Source organism: Lycium ferocissimum, chromosome 6 (assembly GCF_029784015.1).
Source record: "Lycium ferocissimum isolate CSIRO_LF1 chromosome 6, AGI_CSIRO_Lferr_CH_V1, whole genome shotgun sequence".
Classification (NCBI taxonomy): Eukaryota; Viridiplantae; Streptophyta; class Magnoliopsida; order Solanales; family Solanaceae; genus Lycium; species Lycium ferocissimum.
Window position 1 is genome coordinate 69,731,995 of NC_081347.1, and position 23,756 is coordinate 69,755,750.

Genomic DNA, 23,756 nt, shown 5'->3' on the forward strand with positions numbered 1-23,756 from the left:
TTTCTTTAAATTTTATATTACTTGATGAGGAATTGATATACACATAAACTGGTGAATGTTGTATTTCTGGAATGAAAATAGGTCGTTTGCCTGATTTGTTTGGTCGTTTTCTACTGTTTTCACCAAGTAGACAACGATTTAGACTATCCTATTGTGGGTGAAGAACATTTGGATCCTAACACTAGAGATTTTTAGCTGAAGGTGACTAATGCCTAAAAGGTTCCAATAAGAGGTGCCTATAGTTTTTAAGTTCTTGAAATAAATATTTGTTGCATCTCTTAGAATGTTCTGGCCTTCCACTACTAGAAACATGGGTTTTTCCCATGGATATTCAGTGGGAAATTTGTGCTATAAAACATGATTTTCCCACCTCATTCCCACTGAACATGAAAAAACGTATAGTGGGAAACATTTTTTCAGGTGAAAACTCTACTTTTTAGGTTTTTCCCATCGAAAATTAATTTTCAGTGGGTAACTAGTGATTTTTTAGTAATGTCCGAGACCTCTTATATGTTGCTTTTGTTACTTTTTAGCGGCAGCTCTTACTTTCAAGCAGTTCACTCTTTTCTAACCTTATTACTGCATCTTCAAGTGGATTAAATATTGGTTGGGTCTCCTCTTTTGTCATAAGATTGCTAAAGTTTATGAGTTTCTTGAAGTTGTGAGATTCACCGTCAGGGAAGACCTACCATATAGCCAGTGGCGGATTCAAGATTTAAATTCTAGGGTTCAATCTTTAAAATTTTTAGTATTGAACCGGTTATATTCAAAGTTATGGGTCGTGTCTACTATTTATTGTAATTTATAAACTTGTGTTTCGCGTCGAAAGTTAGGGGTTCAATACCCCTACCTAATATCTTACATCCGCCCCTGCTGATATAGCAGTAGTGCATGGTTTAATAATCTTAGTAATTTTTATTTTAAGAATCGTTTGGAGAACATTTTATGAGTATTCTAACTGGTAAATCCAGTTCACGTGTAATTTGGTATTGCAATTCATGCATACAAAACCACGTGTTAATGTTCACCGTATAATAATTCAAAGTATTATACTCTTATTTTAGTTAATTTTTTTCAGACGGCCGCTAATAGTATGAGATAACTTAGAAGAAAAACATACACTTTGCCATCGAAAGTCAATCTCCCATGATGATAATAAAGAATTCCGCTAATATTACTCCTTTTTTCTTTTTAAACTTGTACAGAAAGTCGTAACCACTGAAATTTGAAGAATGATAACTTGATATTAACAAATTTTCATTTGTTTTACAAGTACCTTAGTGGCATAAGCCTTATATAAATAGTCCTTTGGCTATGCTTGTCAAAGCTCATTGGAGCTATAGCCCGCCAAATTTGACTTGCATTTTGGACTTATCTAACCTAATAAACTAAGAAAAAGTCGTGGATAACAATCAATTAGATCCAATGATTTATACAAATTTTAGTAGGGTTTTTGCATGTATAGGAACATGTCCTGGAAATTACTGAACTGGTCAATGTTGCAATTTTGTTGTTGCACTTGGGGTTCAAAAGGGTCATTTAGTAAACCATCCAAATAATTTATCTGGAAATCAAGGGTGTTTTCGAAGTCGTTCCATTTGGGTGCACTCTGAACCTCCTTGTCACATGACGACAAGACATGCTCTGAGCCAGAGCTCGAGTTAGTTGTATGCATTCTAGTCATAGATTCGGACGTTTCGAAGTGATAGTGGTCACTTGTCGGCATCATTTGTGGCCGTGGCGGCATCGGTGCCGGTGCTAATTGTGTGAGCATCTCATTACTTTGTGCAAAGGGTAAAATTTTTGGTTTTATGTCTTCCTCAAATTCCCCAAAACTCACACTCTCCTTGTCAACATTGTAATGCTTCTCAAGTGTGCCCTTCTTGTTGTATATTCGACACAATACCCAATCATCAAGCTGCAATGAATGGTAACCACATAATTAATAAGCAATCATACTAGTATTATTGCATTTATAAATTACAGAAAAAAAAATAGACATTTTATTTTATCTATATGTTAATGATTAAAGTAAAACCTTTTATTAAGTTTTTCTTTCGAAACAATTACTTTTATATGGTATTTTTTTTTTTTTTTCGTTTTTAATACCATCAAAGGGATTTACCTGTGGTTTACAGCAAGTTTTAGATGTTTGTGTGATCATAAATTATCTCATTAAGCGTAAAAAAATTGAGAATTTTTAAAATTCAATTATTTATACATATTGAGACATGTCATTCTTTTTCGAGCAAACTAAAAAAAAGAAAAATGTACCAATAAATTAAGATAGATAAGAGCATAGGTGGATCCTCGATGTTATTTATGGGTTCACATGAATTCGCTAGTTTTTGTTTAGATGAATAATAATTATAAAATATTTAACTTAATTACTATAGTATATCAACTCAAATTCTAGATTAGCCTCTAAGACTTACTACTAATTCATAGGCCTAATTTCTTATAAAAAGGAGGAAAAAACACTAAATTAAAGATTTAAGAGCAAGTAAAGTACCCTCAAGTTATTGTTCTTGCCAGCAGACCTATCCACATTAGCAAGTCGATATTCATGCATAATCCAATTGGTCTTAATTCCTTTAGGTGCTTTTCCAGCATAGAAAACAAGTGCCTTTTTAATCCCTAATGTCTTTGGTTTTCCAACAGGTTTATCAGCTCCAGTTGCCTTCCAGTAACCAGTTCCTGCTGCTCTGTTTGGCCTTGAACCATTTGGGTATTTCCTGTCTCTTGGTGAGAAAAAATACCATTCTTTTTCACCGTACATTGCCTTCTCTGCATTTATTAATAAAATAAAAAATCAGGAAAAAGAGTAGATGATTGTAAATGAAAAAAGAAAAATGACACTTATTATTAACAAAAGTAGGGGGAAAATGCTGATTTTAAGAATAACATTAAAAAATGCGTTTAAACAAGTTTTTATAATTTTGTATTTATTTTGGAAAGTGATTTTTGAAGCAATTTTTCAAAAATACTTTCGAGGAAAAATTATTTTTTCAACTTCTGTTACTACTCAAACATAAGAACTTGATAAAACAATTTAACTCTCTAAATAAGTGCAGTAACTTTTTTTAATTTAAAAAAACAAGTACTTTTTAACTTCACAAAGCTTAAATCAAACAAGCTATAAGGAAGCAGAACAATTTTCTTGAAAGGGAATCATTTTATTCACGATCAATAGAAATTGTTTAACATGAAATAGAGATGGTAGAAACAGATTTAATTACAACAAAAAGTTACTCAACTTAAGTAAATTTATATAAAATTATTATCGAACTAATTTTTTAATCACAAAATCACTCAGAAAACTTGACTTGTAACACTAAAAAGTCAAAACCTGTTAAAAATCTCTCAAAAAGTTATAGCTATTGCTAAAAGAAATTAATCTGTTCTGTTTTTTCTTATAACCTAGAATTTGAAAATAGTACTTAAAGGAGATGAAGGAAAAATTACCAGGTAATTGCCATGGATCAAACTTGTAAAGATCAATTTCAGCTATAATTGAAACAGAAATCGACTGTCCAGCACATTTCTTGCATAAATAATGTTGCATCAATTCCTCATCTGTTGGATGAAATCTAAATCCAGCTGGTAACTCTAATTGCTGATTTCCCGCAACTCCTTTAATCATTTCCTTCGATATAATAACTCTTCGGTAATGTCCTTTACCTTTTCTTCTGTTTATAATTTTTCTCTGCTTGCTGTTGCTGCTTTGTTTTCTTTCTTGGACTACAAAGTATTTGTGGATGTGAAGTGTATATATAGGGGAAAAAAAGGGGGGGGGGGGTGAATTTGCACGTGGTGGAATGCAACTAGTCGTATGTGTAATAATTAAAAAATAAATAAATCGTGCTGTAGAGAGAGACAGCAGAAGCCAGACAGGAGCAGGACCACTTATTTATGTCGACCAGTTTTTTATATTATATTATATTATGTATGCTACAATATGTTGAATTTGATTATTCATTAAAGAAAAATCGTAAAATATCATAAAAATATCTTTAGATAAAGGTTAAAATATCTGAAAATACTTTTAGACTTTTGATATCCAAATTAAATGACTTAGTTAATTTTGTGACTCTCAAATACTAATTGTTACTTTATACGGATGTGTTTAACTTTTCAAAATATAAGAAGTTTGTAGTTGTAAGAACTTTTCTTTTTAGTTAAGTATAGAAGAACTTGAAGTTAACTAAATTTTCAAATACTGTCGATCTTTTTATAAAAATCACCTCTATAATAATGTTTAAGTATAATGACGTTTTGTTTAGAACCGATTCTCATATATATTATGTTAGCATATTATATGTTTTTTGTAGCAACATTTATTATTGCAGTACAAAGGTTTTTAGATAAACGATGATGTTATAGAAAGGTTTGACTGTCCAATATGAAATACCTCCTCCATTTTTATTTATGTGAGCGTATGATTTTAGTAAGTTTCAAAAAATGATAGAATTTAATTTACTCTTCTTCTTTTTTCCTATAATTGTCATCTTTTCTATTATCACATAAATATAATGGTACGTTGAGAACCACAAATTTTAAAATTCTTATGATACACCCAAGGATGTGACCTAGTGGTCAGTGGATTGAGAACTATGAGATTTTAGGTTTAAATAGTAATTTTCTCCTTATTATCAAAGCTTTTATGGACAATGTTATTCGATACTTGTACTGTTGAGAGGTAATTGGTACCCTCAGTCGAGTTGCTTACAAATTGATTCAGACATTATCACTAGGAAAAAAATATTAAAAACTCTTGAAACTACACAAATAATCATAACATACGTTTTTTATAAATTTTATATCACATAAATTGAAATAAGAACTACTCTCTCTATCTCAATTTATGTGATACACTTTTCTTTTTGGTATGTCTACATTTCTATATTTAGAAATAACTTAACTAAAAATTTCACCTTTTACCCTTAATTTAGAGTCACACAAATTCTCATATTTATGACTTGTTTATAACCACAAGTTTCAAAAGTCTTTCTTTGTTTCTTAAACTCCATGTGCTCAAATTATATCACATAAATTAGGACGGAGGGAGTAGTGATAGATCTAGAATTTTCATAAATTTGAATACCCTGAACTACTTGAGCTAATCTTTTGCATTGGTTTAGGATATTCAAAACTCATATATATACATAAATACAAAAATCTATCCTATATATGCAGTATAATTTTTTACTGAGAGTGTTCGAGTGAACACCTTATCCGCCTCGGGAGGGAGTAATATTTTTCAAGCATTAAAAGTCGAAGGGCTTAGGGACGTGGGTGGGTGGGGTTGGGGTAGAGGGGCGGTGGGTGTGGGGGAGTACATTTGAGAAAGTTGCTTGGTGAGCAAGAGTCTAAGCTAGTGGGTGTGAGGTTTTGTGTTTAAAGGCTGACCGCAGCCATAAGACTAGAAGAGTAGTACTACTATCAAATGAGAAGCTGTAACGTGGAAAGCTGTCTCCCGCGTGTGGCTATTATGCTGTCACGGCACACGTCACTCGCTATGGACCGCTTTCTCATCATTTCATGCGATTCATTTAAAAGTTAAAAGTTACATTTTCGGTTCAATTCAATTTATGTGATGGTATTTAATTGGGAATAAAATTTTAAATAATTTTATTATGATTTAAAATAAGTCATAAATATTGTGTAATCACATATATTTTTATTAAGAATAAAGTAGTTATTTTTATATTTGTATTGTTATTAAATATAAAGAAATATCACTTTCTTAGATTAATTTTAAGAAAAGTATCACATAAATTGCGACAGGAGAATTATACTTTTGGTTTCGGTTCATTAAAACACTTCTCGTTTTAGTAATTTAGGAAAAATGATATATTCTTAAGTCCGAAAATAAAAATAAGAAAAGGACAGTCCATTGCAAAAAAACATCTCGTGTTAGTAGGACCTCGGAAAATGCCTCACTCCAAATTATGTTATGTAGACAGTCTCTTTTAATGTGAACAACGACAGTTTAAACCCTTACCTACAGGCCACATAGAGACATTTTTTATCGAAACTTTTTATAACTTTATTGTTTAAGATTATAAACTTCAAAAAAAGGTCATAACCACATAATATTATGACATATTTAAGATTATAAATTTTAAAAAATATATATTTTCATTTTTTTATATCAATTTAAATTATATTACATAAATTTATTTTCTGGCCTCTTATCATATGTTTTATGTTTGTACGATAGCTACTGAGAATGTATGGGCAGTAACGGAGCCAGAATTTTAATTAAAGGAGTTTAAAATATAAAAAAATGAATACACCAAGAATTCAAAAGGGATTCAACATCTACTATATATACATAAAAAATAATTTTAACTATATATAGATAGTGTAATTTTTCATCAAAGAGTGTTCAGATAAACCCTTAGGTTCAACCTGGCTCCGACCCGTATGGCACGACGAACACATAAATTTAGACGGAAGAAGTTAACAAAAAAAAAAAATGGAAAAAGGAAAAAAGGAGAAGTCGGCTGTTAAAGTAATACTTGCAATGATACTCCAATAAAGAAAAAAGAAGAATTCAACAGCAGGAGACCACTCGTGTGCTGCGCACCGAACCCCAGTAGTCAAAGCATATGCTTAGAATAATAGTCATCAACTTGTTTTGTTTGTTCGTGGTCAAAATTTTATCTAGTTCAACTTTCTAAATTTGTTTTCTAATCCATATATCCGGATCTATATATTTATACCTTAATTAGACGCACCATCTTCTTATCACACCATAACTTTTTTTTTTTCTTTGGAAAAGAAAGAGGTAAAACTCCAATGCGTGGACCATAACTTAGTAGGCGTTTGGCCATCAATTTTCAAATTATGGTTTGAAACTATGGTTTCAAACCCCAAATCATCTAAAAATCATGGTTTCAACTTTTTTAAATACAATAAGTTTATATTTTATAAAAAAAGATTCATAAGTTGGTAAATATTTTTAACAATTACCCCTATCAATCATTTACCAATATCATTAACTTCCACCAACCTTTATTTATGTCTACCAACCTTTAATTTATGTGGGAAGATTATATTAAAGAGTAGTTACATAGTAACTACTATTCATGTTAAATTTTCATTTTTATTGAAGTAAAGTTTGATTAATTTATGTTACATTTTTTAGAAAAGCCTTCTAGTAGTGTACTAATTTTGTTATAAACTATGATTTGCTCATTTGGTAAGATTGTATAAGAATTGAGAATGTTTTGATAGTTTTCACAATTTGTGGGGTTTTTATGTCTATAAGAGAAAATACAACTTGAAATATCCAAATTGTATGTCCAAACATGATTTGAAACCATGTCCAAACGGGGCCTTAGTTACAACTTGCATGTTAAGAATTTATTAGGTATATAAAATACATAAGCTGTCCTGAATTTGTTCGAAAATGTCATTTACACATTGAAATTTGAAATAAATTTCTTTCCTCCCCAATCCTAGCCCATGGGTGGATCTAGGTAGGAGGAAGAAATTCCTTCGTTGGAAAATTACACGATATATATAGAGTTAAATTTTTGTGTATATGCATATTTATTAAAGGGCAAAGGGTCAAATATACCCCTCTACTTTAGTTTATTAGAAAATTTTGCCCTCCGTTAGTCAAAGTAGTCAAATATACCCTTCCGTTAGCCAAAGTATACACATATACCCTTGAATGGATGAAAATTCCCAAATCAGCCAAAATTAATCATTTAACTAAAATTAACTATGGCCCATAAGTTAGATCCAACCCGACCCGACCCAAAAATAACTTATGGGGTAAGGATGCATCTAGCTGGATCCTTAGCCTCCTTGCTTTGATGCTGTCACTCTGCAATAAGAAGAAAAAAAAATTTATCCTAGTATTAGCTGAGTAGATAATCGTGAGATAAAGTTTTTTATTGGCTGTGCTTCTGGAACTGGTCAGAAACCAAAAATTAGAATGCACTCGCCAATTTTGTCGTAATACTACATCTTGACAAACTGAAAATGTGCAGGAATGATCTATTTTACATGTAGAACCAAATCAAGTTGTTAACAAGTTAAAAGCCCTTGATGTGAAATGTCACCTAAAAACACTTGGAACTGTGACAATGTACAATGAAATTCAGAAATAAAAAATTGAACAATTAAAATGGAATAGCATTCAGAAAACAGAGAAAATATAAAATGAACGTTGCACTCCTCCAATGTTCTCTTGTTCACAACTTAATAATGCCTTGAGTTAAGAAAAAATCACAAGGTTTGATTAATTTATGAAGAAGATAATATTTCTTTCTCCTGATCCTTTAGGCTGTTTAGGTACTTCATGACATCTTGGTTAACCAACTCTCACGTGCCTTTAGAAATTTCTCTGGAAGGCCTCCAGTATCAAGCTACCAAAGGTGATTATTAGATTGCTAGGGAAAGTTAAGTAGCTATGAAACAAGAAAGAAAACAGTCAGACAGTTTAACATGATGGTCTCTGGGTCGGGTCGGGTCAGGTCTAACTTATGGGGCATGGGTAATTTTAGTTAAATGGTTAATTTTGGCTGATTTGGGGATTTCGATCCACTCAAGGGTACATGGTACACTTTGGCTAATAGAGGGGTATATTCGACTACTTTGACTAACGGATGGCAAAGTTGACTAATAAACTATAGTAGAGAGGTATATTTGACCCTTTTTCCTTTATTAAATGTTGAATCTATTCGACACGAGCCAAAAACTTAGCTCAACGGTAAATGGGTTAAAATTCTCTTAGAGGACACAGGTTCAATTGCTGACCAAAATTTCTACTTTTTATAGCTTTAGATGTTCTTTAATTTTTTTTTTTTTGAATTTCTTAGGTAAAAATTCTGGTTCCATCACTATTTAGCTTAGTTCGAAGCTTACCGATGTTAGGCACATATGGTTACGTAGTTAAAAACTTGAGTGGAAAACAATAGGTTCAAACAAGTGATATTTTAATTTCAAAGATGCACAACTCTTGAAATTTTGTTTTCAACCGTTCAATTTGTCCGTTATTTTGACTTTGTTAAACAAAGTTATGACAATTTCATTAAAAGTTACCATGTATGTTAATGCTGCTTCAATTATGATATTTGACTGAAGCACATACCATTTTCATGAACCTCTCTCTTTCAACTCTCTATCTCCCACCCCAATACAAACACATGATTAACAATCTTTTTTGGAAAAACATTTCTCCCACCAGTTTTTTCTTTTTCACATTCCGTAATCAAAATGATTTTAAACTATTTGAAACATTGATCACGTTATAAAGGGTACTTTTATCACACAAACTATAAAAGTCATGGCATTTTTACGCAAAGTACATAAGTAAAAAAAAAATTACGCAAATGACATAGAGATTTCAAATTTGTTATTGAAGATTATTTTTGTAACTTACAGAAATGGAGGGTCGAAAACAAAGTCGAAGGGACATGGACATGGCCATAAAATGAACTATAATTTCCTTTGGTTTAAGATTTGCTCTTTCTCAGTTACCTATAATAAGGACCTGTAATGTACAGACATCGAATGTATCGTGTTCCACGTCACACAATTCTCCACCGCTCACAACTAAACAGGGGAAATTTTACCATGGCTTCTTCTTTTACATTATATTATATATCCATATGGAGTATATACCACAAGGAGGTACAAATCAGCTTTTGGATAATAATTTTTAGATGTAAATTTTATAAATGCTCACATATCACAAGAGTGATAATCGTTTATTCTATATTTTATTTTAAAAAATAATTGTCGAAATCACACCTCGAGTGTTTGCATTTCCTTCCATTTTTTTTTAATGGTGCAAATAGTTGTGATAGTTTCGGCAATAATAATAGTTCCAACACTCATTTTTATTTTTTATCATTATCACTTTATTTAATCTTATAATATAAATCCAACCCAATTTGATTTAGAAAAAGGAAAAGGGTCCAAAATATCCCAGAAAAAAGCAAAATATCAACATCACCAACCAGTTAAAATATCTACCAAATGAAAATTATAATTGGACAATTCTAAAAAAGGACTTATTCCCTCAATACGTAGGTTTGAAGTTTGAGGGAATTGGGGGAATAAAGGGATCTTATGGGTTATTATTTAGTTGAGTCAAGTTAAATGATAAAAAACTGGCTATATTTGGACTATCCAAAATAAGTTCGGAATATTAAAAATAGAAGAGTATTTTTTACCCTTTTTCCCTTAGAAAAAATATAGTTAAAATATAAACGTTATAGTTTGTTGGACGGTAAAAAAGTAAATTTTATGAATCTATGGCGGTAATGTACATACGACACGGAGTGACGGAGTCACGGAGGTTACCAAAGTAGTAACTACTAGTAAGTAATGATTTCGTTGAGAAAGTGACAAAAATGGTGTCTCATCTTTGAGGCAGGTTCAAAATAATGCCTTAAGTATGCACTAAACAAAAAGTTTGTCAAAAGCTAACATTTCTAGTCCTCGTCAAACATTTAACAATTTATGTTCGTTGAAATCAATGAAATAATTTAATTAACATTATCAATTCTCCGCGAACAGCTACTAGTTACTACCTTACAACTATCATCACCGATCACTGATGTGCCACTAGTTTTCAGTGGAAAATAATTTAACTGTTATGACGTGTTTCGTGAATCTTAATATATTTTCTTTAAGTTTTTGAAATAAAAGTTACATATCTAAAAATTACGTAAAAAATACTATATATTGATAATTCAAAATGTATAAAAGATAGTATATGAAAAAATAACGTTTAAGAAAGACTTATTTAAATCTAAAAATTCGAAAGATGACACATACAAAATTGGAACGGTAAGAGTAACATTTTATTACTAATATCTTATGAATTATTATCAATTTTGGTTGAAATTTTTATTTTATATTCAATAACATTTAAATACTTAAAAATAAATAACTTTAGTTATGCAGTATTCAAATTAAAAAAACAATACTTACTAGTAGTAATTAGTTTAGATTGAGACATCTTAAGGCAGTATATGGCAGCAGCAGAACGAATAAGATGAACCTTTCATCTTGGCTCAATAATAAGGGACAAACAATGTCCGCCTTTAGCTCAGTACTATGTTCAATTTATCATAATGGCTTCTTTAAAACCCTTGCAACTATAAAAATAGAAAGCAAACCTTAACTGTATCATCATCATATTCTTGAATATATAGACTCCTTTTTCCTTTATTAAATGTTGAATCTACTTGACACGAGCCAAAAACTTTAGGTTTTAAAATTCTCTTAGAGGACACAGGTTCAATTGCTGACCATAATTTCTACTTTTTATAGCTTTAGATGTTCTTTAATTTTTCTTTTTTGAATTTCTTAAGTAAAATTAAGAGATCACTATTAAACAATTTCGAAGCTTACCGATGTGAGGCACATGTGGTTACGTAGTTAAAAACTTGAGTGGAAAACAATAGGTTCGAACAAGTGATATTTTAAATTCAAAGATGCACAACTCTTGAAATTTTGTTTTCAACCGTTCAATTTGTTCGTTATTTTGACTTTGTTAAACAAAGTTAATTTCATTAAAAGTTACCATGTATGTTAATGCTGCTTCAATTATGACATTTGACTGAAGCACATACCATTTCATGAACCTCTCTCTTTCAACTCTCTATCTCCCACCCCAATACAAACACATGATTAACAATGTTTTTAGGAAAAATATTTCTCCCACCAGTTTTTTTCTTTTTCATATTCCGTGATCAAAATGGTTTTAAACTATTTGAAACATTGATCACGTTATAAAGGGTACTTTTATCACGCAAACTATAAATTTATTTCTAATCCTTCTTACACAAACCGCTTAATGTAAATATAATAGTTTTGTTACTTCATAATATTAGTAATTGTTATTAACCGTGAATACACGAAAAAAGTCCGTGGAACAAGGTTGAATTTTCTAGATAAAAGAAAATAAAGCCACTCGTCACCAGATACGCCCAACCCAGAAAAAAGCAAACATCACCAACCAGTAAAATAAAGTTTTATAATTGGACAATTCTAAAAAAGGACCAGCATGCAGGTGCTAAAAAACTGGCTAAGGACTATGAATTTAAAAGTATGAATTTAAAAGGCTAACAGATTGAGTTCACAGACCTTTGACTAGAAATTTCATTACTTTAGGCCACCAATACAAGAAAAAATGCATAAAAAACTGGTGATGATTTTTCATAAGACAGCTCACGAATGATGTGAAGTGTGGACTCTGTTATGACGTGTTCCGTGAGAAATATATTTTGTGGATCCCATATACTTCGAATTTTCTTTCTTATTTCCTTAAATGATTTGTGTTATTTTTATAAAATATGGTCCCCTTATACAGAGCCAAAGATGTTAATTTAATATATTAAGCTAAGATTCAGCCGAATTCAATTTTCTTGAATATATAGACTCAGTTTTAGTTTTATATTTACAGTTTTACTCAAAAATCAATTAGGAGATAATTATCACTTTTTTCTATAATTAATAAGTCAAAATTTTCGATTCCTTTTTCTAATACTTTGGAATTATATTAGTCAAACTTGGCTTAATATGAAAATTTTGGCTCCAAAACTAATCCTTCTTACACAAACTATAAATTTATTTCTAATCCTTCTTACACAAACCGCTTAATGTAAATATGATACACGAAAAAAGTCCGTGGAACAAGGTTGAAGTTTCTAGACAAAGAAAATAAAGCCACTCATCACAAGATACGCCCAACCCAGAAAAGAGCAAACATCACCAACCAGTAAAATAAAATTTAATATTTGGTCAATTCTGAAAAAGGACCAGGAGGTGCTAAAAAATTGGCTTAATATATATATATATATATATATATATTTAATTGATTTCAATCATTAGGTAATTAGCAATAATTAGAGGTAATGCGGTAAACTTTCCACTCTATTTTTGTCTCCTTAATAAGCGTGTCAAGTCAATATGTGATAAGTAAAACTGAACGGAGGGAGTTTGTATATATATATAGGGGTGATCACGGTTTCGTTAAAAACCATCCGAACCGCAAACCGGACCAAACAGAGAGTTATTTGAATTTGGTTTGTTTTAAATTTTAAGAAACCGATACTATTTGGTTTGGTTTGGTTTGATTTTATTAAAAACAAACCAAAGAAAAAACTGAACCGAACCGACTAATAAATAATATACACAATTATATATACACACTTACACACACAATATACTAATGAACTTTACACCTTAAGTTCATTTCTTAAAAGAAATTCATGTATATAAACTCATTTATTCGAAGAAACAATTATGAGATTTACCTAAAAGAAAAGGGTGTATTTCTTACAAATTTTATTCACTTGATTAAAGCTCATAGGTCTTAAGACATAATCTCTATAATCCTAGAAAATTGTAGCTCCCACAATAAAAGGGTAATGACGGATTATAAGTTGAAAAATGATGAAAAAGTTTTTCCTAATCGTAGGGGAAAAAAAAAGGAAGAGAGAAATAATATTATGTTTCTTGAAAACTGAAAAATCAAACCAAACCGACAACAAGCAAACCGATGGTTATGTTATTATATTTGGTTTGATTTGGTCTTACTAACTGAAAAAATTGACTAAGTTGATTTGGTTTGGTTTTAACCAAAAACCCACTCAAATCGACCCATGAACACCCATATATATATATATATATATATATATATATATATATATATATATATGGGTGTTCATGGGTCGATTTGAGTTTGTTTTGGCAAAGCGAAGATTTTCACTAAGAGGGTTTCAAAATATGAAGAAGTAAACACACAAAAAACTAAGGGTATCCAATATTTACTATATATACAGAATAAATGATTTCGGCGCTACATCTGTACTAACTACCTTTCAATGCCAAATAAAATTAGATTGACTATATCAATCCTCACCATTCCATCAAGCTTAATAATTATTGTAATTAAAGCTTAATAATTCTTGTAATTATGCATGTAAGATTTATTAAATTTTTAACATGTATTAAACTCTAAACCCGTAATTCCAAAAAGTGCAAATATATTCAATGATAAAAAATTAAAATTTGAATCCAATCAAACTTAAATCCTAAACGTGCCTTTGTTCAAGTTCAATTCATAGCGAAACTATTACTTCCAACTTCTTGTTTGATCCCGCCAGCTTGAAAAAGTAAATTTTTTTTACCATGTTTCTCTAAAATTAACCATTACTCCCTTCATTCAGTTAATTTGTCATAGTTTAACTTGACACAATTAATTAAAAAAAACTTTTAAAATTCGTGATCTTAAATATGCCTAGCATTTGTGTGATTGTAAATCTTTTGAAACTTGTGACCTTAATCATGTTATAGCAATATAGCATTTATATAGAAAAAGCTTCTCATTGAAAAATAAAAATACAGGAATGTACCTTAACTTTTTAACTGACTAACAAGAACACACTGTCAACTAATTAAATATTTAGTATCCAAATATTTAAATTTCATTTCCAAAAACTTAAGAATCTATGTCAAAATTCACATAAAAATTGGGTACTTTGACTCTGGCATTCCGAATCATGTCACATATGGTGAAACAGAAGGATTATATTATTATATATCAGTGTCCCATCTTAATCTTATACAAGAACCTTTAAAAAATGCAAGGGACCATCACAAGATTGCAGAAAAAGCTTGATATCCATTTCTAAATAGTCGAACTATGTTGAAATACAGAAGTCCGCAGATGAAGGTGTCATTGGAGAATGTGTGGTCCTTGAGCAGTACATTTTTAAGAATTACAAACAACATCAGGATGGATATAGTGATTTTACAAAACGCGAAATGCAGAAAACTTGCATGTTCTGGCCAAGTATACAATCCATTGCAGCAACTGATGAAAAGAATCTGGATGCGATTTATTAACACTGTTCTGAATCAGGAACTAGACAGCAGGGATACTCAAGGATCCAACATCAAGCAATCTTGGAAGTATCTGCACCATACATATAATTGTAAGCTACAGATCCAGCAATGTTGCAGCAAGAGAAACCGCAAAAATAGGATTAAATTTCTCAAAACGTCACTCAACTATCTAGAATTATTTAGTAAAGTCGCTTAGTTTTGTATCAATAAAGTCACATAGTTGAGTGACCGTTGGAGAAATTTACTCCAAAAATAGAAGTGAGGATGGCTAAAGAGAAAACTACAACTTCCGATATTCCATACTGGGGGAATTCAATTGCCCCTTTTTCTTTTGCTTTAGCAATGTGTAAGATTATATTTTGTATATCAGACTAGTATAATTCCTCCGAGAGTATGGCATTTGGAAGTTCGAGTTCACAATCTTGAAATGGCATTTGGAAGTTCGAGTTCACCATCTTGTAATTCTCGTAATAACAAAAAACTAACCTCTCCAACTCGAGCACTAATTTTCAAAGGTACAAGATCATCAGCTCGTGTAGCACCAATATTTACAATTGCCGTAGCAGCACCTGCCTCACGCGCAGCTCTGTTGCAAAGCAATTTAATGGTTTATTGTGCTGGTGCTGATATGAGTATCAAAAAAGGGGAGAATAACGGGAAAAAACTAACATAAAGAAGGAAATTATGATGTTAAAAGTCCAACAGGCTTATGAAAAGAGAGAAACAATGTTACGTTTCCTAAACCAACAGAAATCCTTTTCAAAAGGTAAAAAGAAAGTGAATCAGAAGCGACTGCTCTCGTAAATGAACCCTCAGGTCATTGAAAAATCTCATACATGGTACGGGACCAATTCATCAATGATGCACTTCGACAAGAACCAGAGTGAGCAAATAAGTTAGAACTTTCCAAGTAGACCGGAGTTTCTTTTAAATAAAATGGAAGAGAGAACCAATGCAATTCTCACTTGATAAGCCGGAAAGCAGACATGGTCATCAAAGATGAACCAAGTACAAGGAAGGCATCACATCCCTTTGCAGCTTCCATGGCAGCATCAGCCCTAGCTTTGGGGACATTATCCCCAAAGAAGACAACCTGTAATTGCACCAGATCAATGACTATACCAATAAATGACTGCCGGAACAACCATAAATTCAACGGAACAATGAATAATCAATTAATCATTATATAAAACTGCTAGGCAAATAATCAAACTAATGAACTCGTCCTTCTAAGATTTTTCCCCAGGGTAAGAATGGGCAAATTCTACTCATGGTATTATGTGTATAATTATGGCACATAGCATAAATTTGGAAGTCATATCTACCTATAGGCAGTTCTTATTCTCCGTGGTGAAAGGCTCGTTCAATTTCAGATTTCTCTTTGACATATTCGCGATAAAAAGGAAAGTTCTCATCTTATTCAATTCTTGGAAAATTTCTTGCAATACTAGCTGATATAATCATTCTTCCTGAAATTCCTCCAAGACCAATTTTAACCTCCAGTAAACCAAAAAAACTTAAAAGAGAAAAAAGAGAAGCTGCTTCAAGTTTATATCAAACTAGTTGATCTAATAAGTAGAAAAATCGCTTACATCAGGTTTCAGAACTCCTTGGCATCTCTGACAATCAGGAATGTAAAAATCCTCTTCCCAGAATTTCTCATCAATCTCAATATCCCCATCAGGCCTTTGCTTCATTCCAAAGCTCTTGTCTGATCGACTGTCATAGTCCAAACTTTCAATAGCTGCTGCCCACTGCAGTACTATAATTTCTCCATTTCAGTTTATGCCAACGGACAGTGAATAGATTACGTTGATCGAGAAGAAAGCATGAATTGTAGTTATTCAAGTTACTAATTTGGGTTGGCTATTGTCACATCCCTTAGTTGATGTCTCATACACCAATAATGGATTAAGTATGAATGCTCAAACAATTTAAAACCTTACAACAGGCCTAATCAATTAAAGTATGAATAAAACAGAAACAAATACTGAATGAAACCTCAAAAATAAGCACCAGATCACTACATTCACCAATGTGCCTTGATACATGAAATAATTTGTGAATGTGACAATGAAATCCTTTTTCTTTTTCAGGGTAAGTTAAGGTGACGATAGAATCAATAACTTCTATGCACCAAAGTACCCCTCCTTTGTTTTTTGTCAGATAAAGTATAGGAAAAGGATAGTCAGTACCTATAGAACTTGGACATACCTATACACCTAAGTGTCTTGTGGAACAGTGCTCAAAGAAATTTCTCTCTCATCCTTCGTGAAGTCAAATTCACATAATCAATAATTAGACAGTGATTTCAATGCCATGAATGGACTTATATTAACATTACTACAACAAAAGAATAATTGAATAAAGATAACCTTGGGATTATGAGCCTTCACTTGATCTTGAAACTGATCTCGAGGTAGAGTAAAATCACAATTTGTACAGGCAACAACGTAGACAGTCCCATGCAATTCAAGTGGCTTGCTGCCAGCCCGGTGATGCAGCCTGAGATGAGAGTAACAAATTAGTGTTAAAAGGCTCATAAAATCAACATCAAAATGAAAAGACGAGCCAACAACCTGTCCACATTCTGTGTAATCATAAAACTTATATGGCCAGCTTTCTCAAGAGATGATAGAGCTGTATGACCTGTACTAGGTTGAGCAGCAGTGAACCGTCTCCAGCCAGCATAGCTCCGTGCCCAATAACGCCTTCGAGCCTTGCTTGATCGGATAAACTCCTACAATTGCAAACAATGGAAAAATTATACCGGAAAATTAGAATGTAGGCAGTGTAGATAAACAAGTGCAAATGTGAGAAAGCTTTAGCTGAAGCAACATATCAAATAGAAGCTGATGATGTAAATTTTCAACGGAAGCAGAACTTTTTGTAGCATCCAAGGGTGTGGTTTAGCAGTAAATGAAGTAGTACTGAAACTTTGGGAGACCAAATCCCAAAAGAGGAAAAAACGCTAGGAGATTTCTTCCCATCTACCTAAGCATTGGTGACATAGTTATCAGGTACCTGTGCTGGCAGGAGGTAGCAAATAGTCGGGGGAATAATTGAGATGCATGCAAGTTTAGTCAGCATGAGAAGACCGAAATTGAGGTGAGACTATATGGGATGACGGTGCCAAAGTGCAAACAATTTAAATATCTTAACTTGTCGTTTCAAGGGAATGGAGTGATGATGTTACTCATAGAATTGAAACTGAATGGTTGAAAACTTGAAATGGAGAAATGCTACAGGGATGTTATGTGATAGAAGGATATTTCCCAGAGTGAATGTAAGTTCTACAAAACATCTATAAAACCAGCAATGTTACGTGGCAGTAAATGTTCGGCTGCTAAACTCCAACATATCTGCAAGATGAGTGTTGTGGAGATACGGATGCTAAGATGAATGTGCTGTCATACAAGATTAGATAAGATTAAAAAACGAATGTAGTAAGCATAAAATGAGAGAAAGTCGCTTGAGATGGTTTGGTCATGTCCTACATCGACCTGCAGCTGCAATTGGTGCATATTTTGCAACTATGGTGAGTGAAGGTGTTAAAAGGGGACGAGGTAGAAATCACAATCAGGAAGTTGTCTCAAAAGACCTATGATTTCTTCGAACCAATGCACACTTAGCTAAAGATAGGACACGGTAGAAGAAAAAAATCCATATAGGTGAGATCTACTAGTTGGGAATAGGTTTTAGTCTTGTCAGTACATTGATATGTAACATTTTGCTTTTCTAAGAGTTTTTTGACCTTATCAAAAGATTTATATGTCAGTAAAAATATAGAGAACCTTTTTTTTGTTATTATTATCACTATTATTTATTTAACTTATTTTTAAATTTGGTAATGATGATGACATGAATTGAGCTTAAATGAAGAAACATGGTTAGTAAGCATTCATATAGCCTACCCCAACTTGTGTGGGACTGATGTCGTATGTATGTCTAGAAATGACCAAAACTAAATTCATGTAGGATTTTGTTGTCTGGAAGAAATATATGCATGTATATCATATGTCTACAGATGAACAGAACTAAATCCATAGTAGAATTTATTGTGTAATCATGCTAAATTATTTTCATGCTTTTGGTGCAAACATGTTAGTTGGAGAGCTTCTCGTGTGCAATGGCAGCTAATTTTTAGTTCTACCTTCAGAATCAGACTGTAGCATTCTTTTTCCTCTGTGAGATATGGGAGAAATGGTATTTATGAAGTCAATAATAACACTTTAATGGAACCAAGAATCAAAGCACATGCCTTCAAATCACCTGATGGGTAATTGGTTTGAAACCTGTGCTATAAGCTCCATTTGGGCTGCCAAGAAAAGAGGGAAAAGCGTTAGCATTTGCCTAAAATATATTAGTAAACTAATTCATACAGAAAAGGTCAGGCCCCAATTATAAAATCTAGAAGCTGCACAAAGCTGTACTACCGAATCCGCAACTCCACTTTTAAACTCAACATAGATGCACCACCCTAAAGAAACAGGCGAAAAGTGCAGGGAATACTCAAAGCAGAGTAAATTAAAAATAAAATTGTTTCACAATACTGCCCCCTGCATTGTTGCAGACATCTAGCCCACACTTTCAGATGTAATCCCCACTTGATACAATTTAGCTAAAGATGCTCAACACTAAAAAAAGTCAGATTTAAATATTGGCAGTAATCTGGATGCTTGTCTCTTTGTTTTCCTCTTTAATGAAGCCATCAGATTTGAGTAAGTCAGATATGATGATAACCAAGTCAGCATAACAGATGTAATAAAAAAAAACTTTAACCAATCAACGCCTGAGAGTGAGAACAGAAGCTGGATATCGTAATGACAGAGAAAATCATTTTAAAGAAGGTTACCTGCACTAAATAGCATAAAAACTAAACGCTGACAGCTTTCTTTTCCTTCTAACAAAATAAATGTGCCTCCTTTTTAAGCAATAAACTCAGTTAGGATAAAAAACTAAACATTGACAACGCTCTTTCCTTTACAGTAAATGTGTTTCCTTTTTCAGAATGTAACTCAGATGATCAACTTCAGAGAATGATCAAACTGTTAAGCACGTTGAGCCTGTTCATCTATTTTCAAACCTACCTTCTGTAGTCTGGAATTCCACTCTCTGTGCTCATGCCAGCTCCCGTCAATACAACAAGCTTGGTACTACAAAAACAATGGAATGGAACTTGTCAGCGATTGATGCTATGGTGTAGTTTGATGTTAGTGCGGCTAAAGGGACACCCAATTTGACCTCCAATCAAAGAATCATCGAAGAAATCACCATTCAAATTCTAGTTTGTGAAAGTGAAATTAGCAATATACTATGCCTAGTAGAAATTGCATGTAGCCTTATCACATGGTAGTAAACTCAGATAACAAAACGTAAAATGCATCTACACTATGTGAATTATATCAGAAAAACTTTGGTTCCGTGGACTCTTAAACACCATACCACTTAGCTAAATGTCTTTGAAATAATTTCTTTCTTTCCTTTTTTGAAATTTATGACTTCAAAATACTTGAACACAATAGCAGTAAAGACTAAAGAGAAGTGTAGTCGGAACCAAGGGCCTTGCTATTGTTAAAAACCAACCGTATGTAAGAATTAAATCAAGGGCTTTGATGTTAATGGATATCATAAGTTTCATTTTCTAATGCCAATATCAACAGAATATTAGTTCTTTATTTAATCTATACGATTTAGCTGCCACATGATTGTGAAATATGATCTCTGTACAACATAATCAATGTATAGCAAACATTGTTGCACTCATTTAAGAAGACATCAGCAAATGAAATGATTTGAATTTATTCACAATTTCTTGTAGCAACATGATGAAAAAGAGAGAATAACAACAAAGACACCCGACCCTGGAAAAAGGAGTGGATATTCGGAAATACATGAAACTATTAGCATTTCCTTACATGAAAATATGACAACAACTAATAAAGCCAATTTTGTCCAAGAACAACCGAGTATTCTCCAGCACAATAAAAGTAGCTAAACATCCACTTCAGTTTTTGTAATCCAAAAAAAAAAAAAAAAAAAAAAGGAAGTAAAATTCCTACCTGCTATCAAAGAAATCATACAAACTGTCTACATCTTGCATGCTAGGGGGATCCGAATAAGGAGCCATCTTCTTGTGACTCAAAATATTTGAAGGTTCTTTATCTTTAATATCTGATGAGATCTTTGGAAACGATATTCTTGCTGTTGTTTGCACAAACTTAACATATCCCCTGAAGGGAATGAACTTCTTTACTCCAGCAAACCATTTCCCCATCGGGTTACTCGATTGATCAGCTATAAACAAGAAAATAAATTGCTCAGAAACAAGAGCCAGCTAATCAAGTAGAAAACACTGCAAACTTGCTATTCATGAAAAGACTTGCCTGCCAATTCTAAGCCCAGCAAATCCCTTTTATTCTTTAAGCCCTGCCCATTCAGTTCGCACATTATCAATATCAACAAAAAATTATAGTTATAGGCACCATAACTCTAATATCCAAAAGAACAGTTGTGGAGCTAAGTGGAGGCAAGGGTGTTCAATTGAATCCCCTTTTCCATACTATACTGCTAAGTTGCTCGGACTCTCCAAAATGGCTGCCGCACGCCTGTCGGATCCTCCAAAAATGCACTACTTTTGGAGGATCCGACACGTACCAGTCGCATTTTTGAAGAGTCCGAGTAACACAGCTATACTGTGCAAATAGGGCAAAAGGAACTTCTTTTTGTTATATACATATGAGGTGCACTTGTTATACAAACTGTTGAATCTCAATGGAAGATTCCAGTGTAGTGATAATTGAGGTTCAATATTTTGCTTCAAGTCACAGTTTCAGTTTCCAATTGTGATATTCTAGCACTTTTTCTTAATCTCGTTGTATAAATACATGCCTCAAAACACTTCAAAAGAATATTTTGTCTTACCATTTGATTAAATCCTTCTTTAAAAAAAAAAAAAAAAAGAGAGAGAGAGAGAGAACACTTCCAGCTATATGTCTAAAAATGTGTCCCAGAAATCTAACACTTGTAGCAGTTTGGGATAAAACATCAACAAAGTCAACAATCAGGTAAAAAAGAACTTATTTTCTTGTTTCTTGTTATATATATGAGGTCTAGTTGTACAAACTGTTGAATCTCAACAAAATATTCCACTGTTGTAGTAAAGGAGATTCAGAATTTTGCTTTTAAGTCATAGTTTCAATTACCAATTGTGATATTCTAGCACTTTTTTGAATCTCCTTCTATAAATACATGGCTCCACCACTTCAAAAGAATATTTTGTCTTAGCATTTGAATAGTTCCTTTTTTAAAAGCAAAACCAAAAGGAGAAAACGTAAAAGAGATAGATAGAAAACACTTCCAACACTTTGTCCAAAAAAGTGTCTCAGAAATCTAACACTTAAAGCAATACTTGGCATAAAACATCAACAAGTCAACAATCAGATAAAACTCGCTACTAATATTCAGAATCTGTATTACTCCCTCCGGATTTAAAAAAATATATTAATTTCTAGACAAAAATTTGACTAAACTGCCCTTAATTAAATAGGTATTGGAATTTGATTACATAACGCAGATTTGAAGTGGCAAGTTTGACCTAAGAAAAAAAAGTATTGAGACACTTTTTTTTTATCCGAAGGGAGTATAATTCACAATGAGATAAAATTTGCTACTGATATATTAAGTAGGCGTTTGGCCATACATACCAAAAATAAATTCACTTGTTTTGAAATTTTTGAAGTTGGAGTTGGAGTTACGCTCTTTTTTGAAATTGTAATTTTTAGTGAAATGTAGTTGTAAAAAAGTGAAAAAAGTGAATTTTTTTTTTTTGAAAAATAAGTTTTTTAAATTTTTGGTATTCTGAAATAAAACATTTTCGGAATATTCATGGCCAAACGCCCAAAAGTGAAAAAAGTGAAAAAAAATTTAGGAAAAAAGTGAATAATTTTTATGGCCAAACGGTACCTAAGAAATTGAAATAATTTTTCAGGATTGCCAATCATCATTGGGATTAACGAAAAGTACACAAGTAACAAAATTTCACGCAAATGATATAGAGATTTCAGATTTGAGAATGAAGAATATTTTAGTAACTTACAGAAATGGAGGGTCGAAAACAAAGTCGAAGGGACATAGACATGGCCATAAAATGAACTATAATTTCCTTTGGTTTAAGATTTGCTCTTTCTCAGTTACCTATAATAAGGACCTGTAATGTACAGACATCGAATGTATCGTGTTCCACGTCACACAATTCTCCACCGCTCACAACTAAAAAGGGAAAATTTTACCATGGCTTCTTCTTTTACATTATATTACACATATATGGAGTATATACCACAAGTCGGTACAAATCAGCTTTTGGATAATAATTTTTAGATGTAAATTTTATAAATGCTCACATATCACAAGAGTGATAATCGTTTATTCTATATTTTATTTTAAAAAATAATTGTCGAAATCACACCTCGAGTGTTTGCATTTCCTTCCATTTTTTTTAAATGGTGCAAATAGTTGTGATAGCTTCGACAGTTCAGGCAATACTTACAAAAAAGTAAAACTTGGGGTATTTTTTTATATCATTATCACTTTATTTAATCTTATAATATAAATCCAACCCAATCTGATTTAGGAAAAGGGAAAAGGGTCCAAAATACCCATCTGCTTTAGAAAAAGAGCTAAAAATATCCTCTGAACTTATTTTGAGTCAAAAATACCCCTCTCATCCTTAAAGTTTTCAAATATACCCTATCTTGATGGAAATTATCCCCCAAAATAACCCAAAATTATTTTTTAAATCCGCTCCATCATTTAAATCAGACCTAACTAAATAATAACCCATAAGATCCCTTTATTCCCTCAATACGTAGGTT

The 23,756-nt window shown here is 32.2% G+C and overlaps 2 protein-coding genes across 2 annotated transcripts; both read right to left on the minus strand.

Moving 5' to 3' along the window:
• Positions 1–1,389: 1,389 nt before the first annotated feature.
• LOC132060232 (NAC domain-containing protein 2-like) lies at positions 1,390–3,702 on the minus strand. Its single transcript, XM_059453168.1, has 3 exons — positions 3,466–3,702; positions 2,513–2,787; positions 1,390–1,918 (listed from the first exon to the last, which is right to left on the minus strand). The coding sequence occupies exons 1-3, from the start codon at positions 3,641–3,643 to the stop codon at positions 1,442–1,444; spliced, it is 930 nt and encodes a 309-aa protein (XP_059309151.1). The 5' UTR covers positions 3,644–3,702; the 3' UTR covers positions 1,390–1,441.
• A 10,937-nt stretch (positions 3,703–14,639) lies between these two features.
• On the minus strand, positions 14,640–23,180 carry LOC132060233 (NAD-dependent protein deacylase SRT2). Its single transcript, XM_059453170.1, has 11 exons — positions 22,982–23,180; positions 21,270–21,312; positions 20,946–21,180; positions 19,974–20,039; positions 19,156–19,201; positions 17,463–17,623; positions 17,259–17,388; positions 16,476–16,637; positions 15,849–15,976; positions 15,370–15,469; positions 14,640–14,953 (listed from the first exon to the last, which is right to left on the minus strand). Exons 1-11 carry the CDS (start codon positions 23,027–23,029, stop codon positions 14,903–14,905), a joined length of 1,170 nt encoding a protein of 389 aa, XP_059309153.1. The 5' UTR covers positions 23,030–23,180; the 3' UTR covers positions 14,640–14,902.
• Positions 23,181–23,756: the final 576 nt, after the last annotated feature.

What these genes read in the sequence shown, in the direction of transcription:
- LOC132060232 (XM_059453168.1), bottom strand. Translation starts at nt 3,643, where the DNA reads ATGATTAAAGGAGTTGCGGGAAATCAGCAATTAGAGTTACCAGCTGGA. An exon ending in TGATCCATGGCAATTACCTG is followed by an intron (nt 2,788 to 3,465) that starts GTAATTTTTCCT and finishes TAATAAATGCAG; the next exon opens with AGAAGGCAATGTACGGTGAA. An exon ending in GCAAGAACAATAACTTGAGG is followed by an intron (nt 1,919 to 2,512) that starts GTACTTTACTTG and finishes CATTCATTGCAG; the next exon opens with CTTGATGATTGGGTATTGTG.
- LOC132060233 (XM_059453170.1), bottom strand. Translation starts at nt 23,029, where the DNA reads ATGGCCATGTCTATGTCCCTTCGACTTTGTTTTCGACCCTCCATTTCT. An exon ending in TATGATTTCTTTGATAGCAG is followed by an intron (nt 20,040 to 20,945) that starts GTAGGAATTTTA and finishes TTGTTTTTGTAG; the next exon opens with TACCAAGCTTGTTGTATTGA. An exon ending in ATTACACAGAATGTGGACAG is followed by an intron (nt 17,389 to 17,462) that starts GTTGTTGGCTCG and finishes CTCTCATCTCAG; the next exon opens with GCTGCATCACCGGGCTGGCA.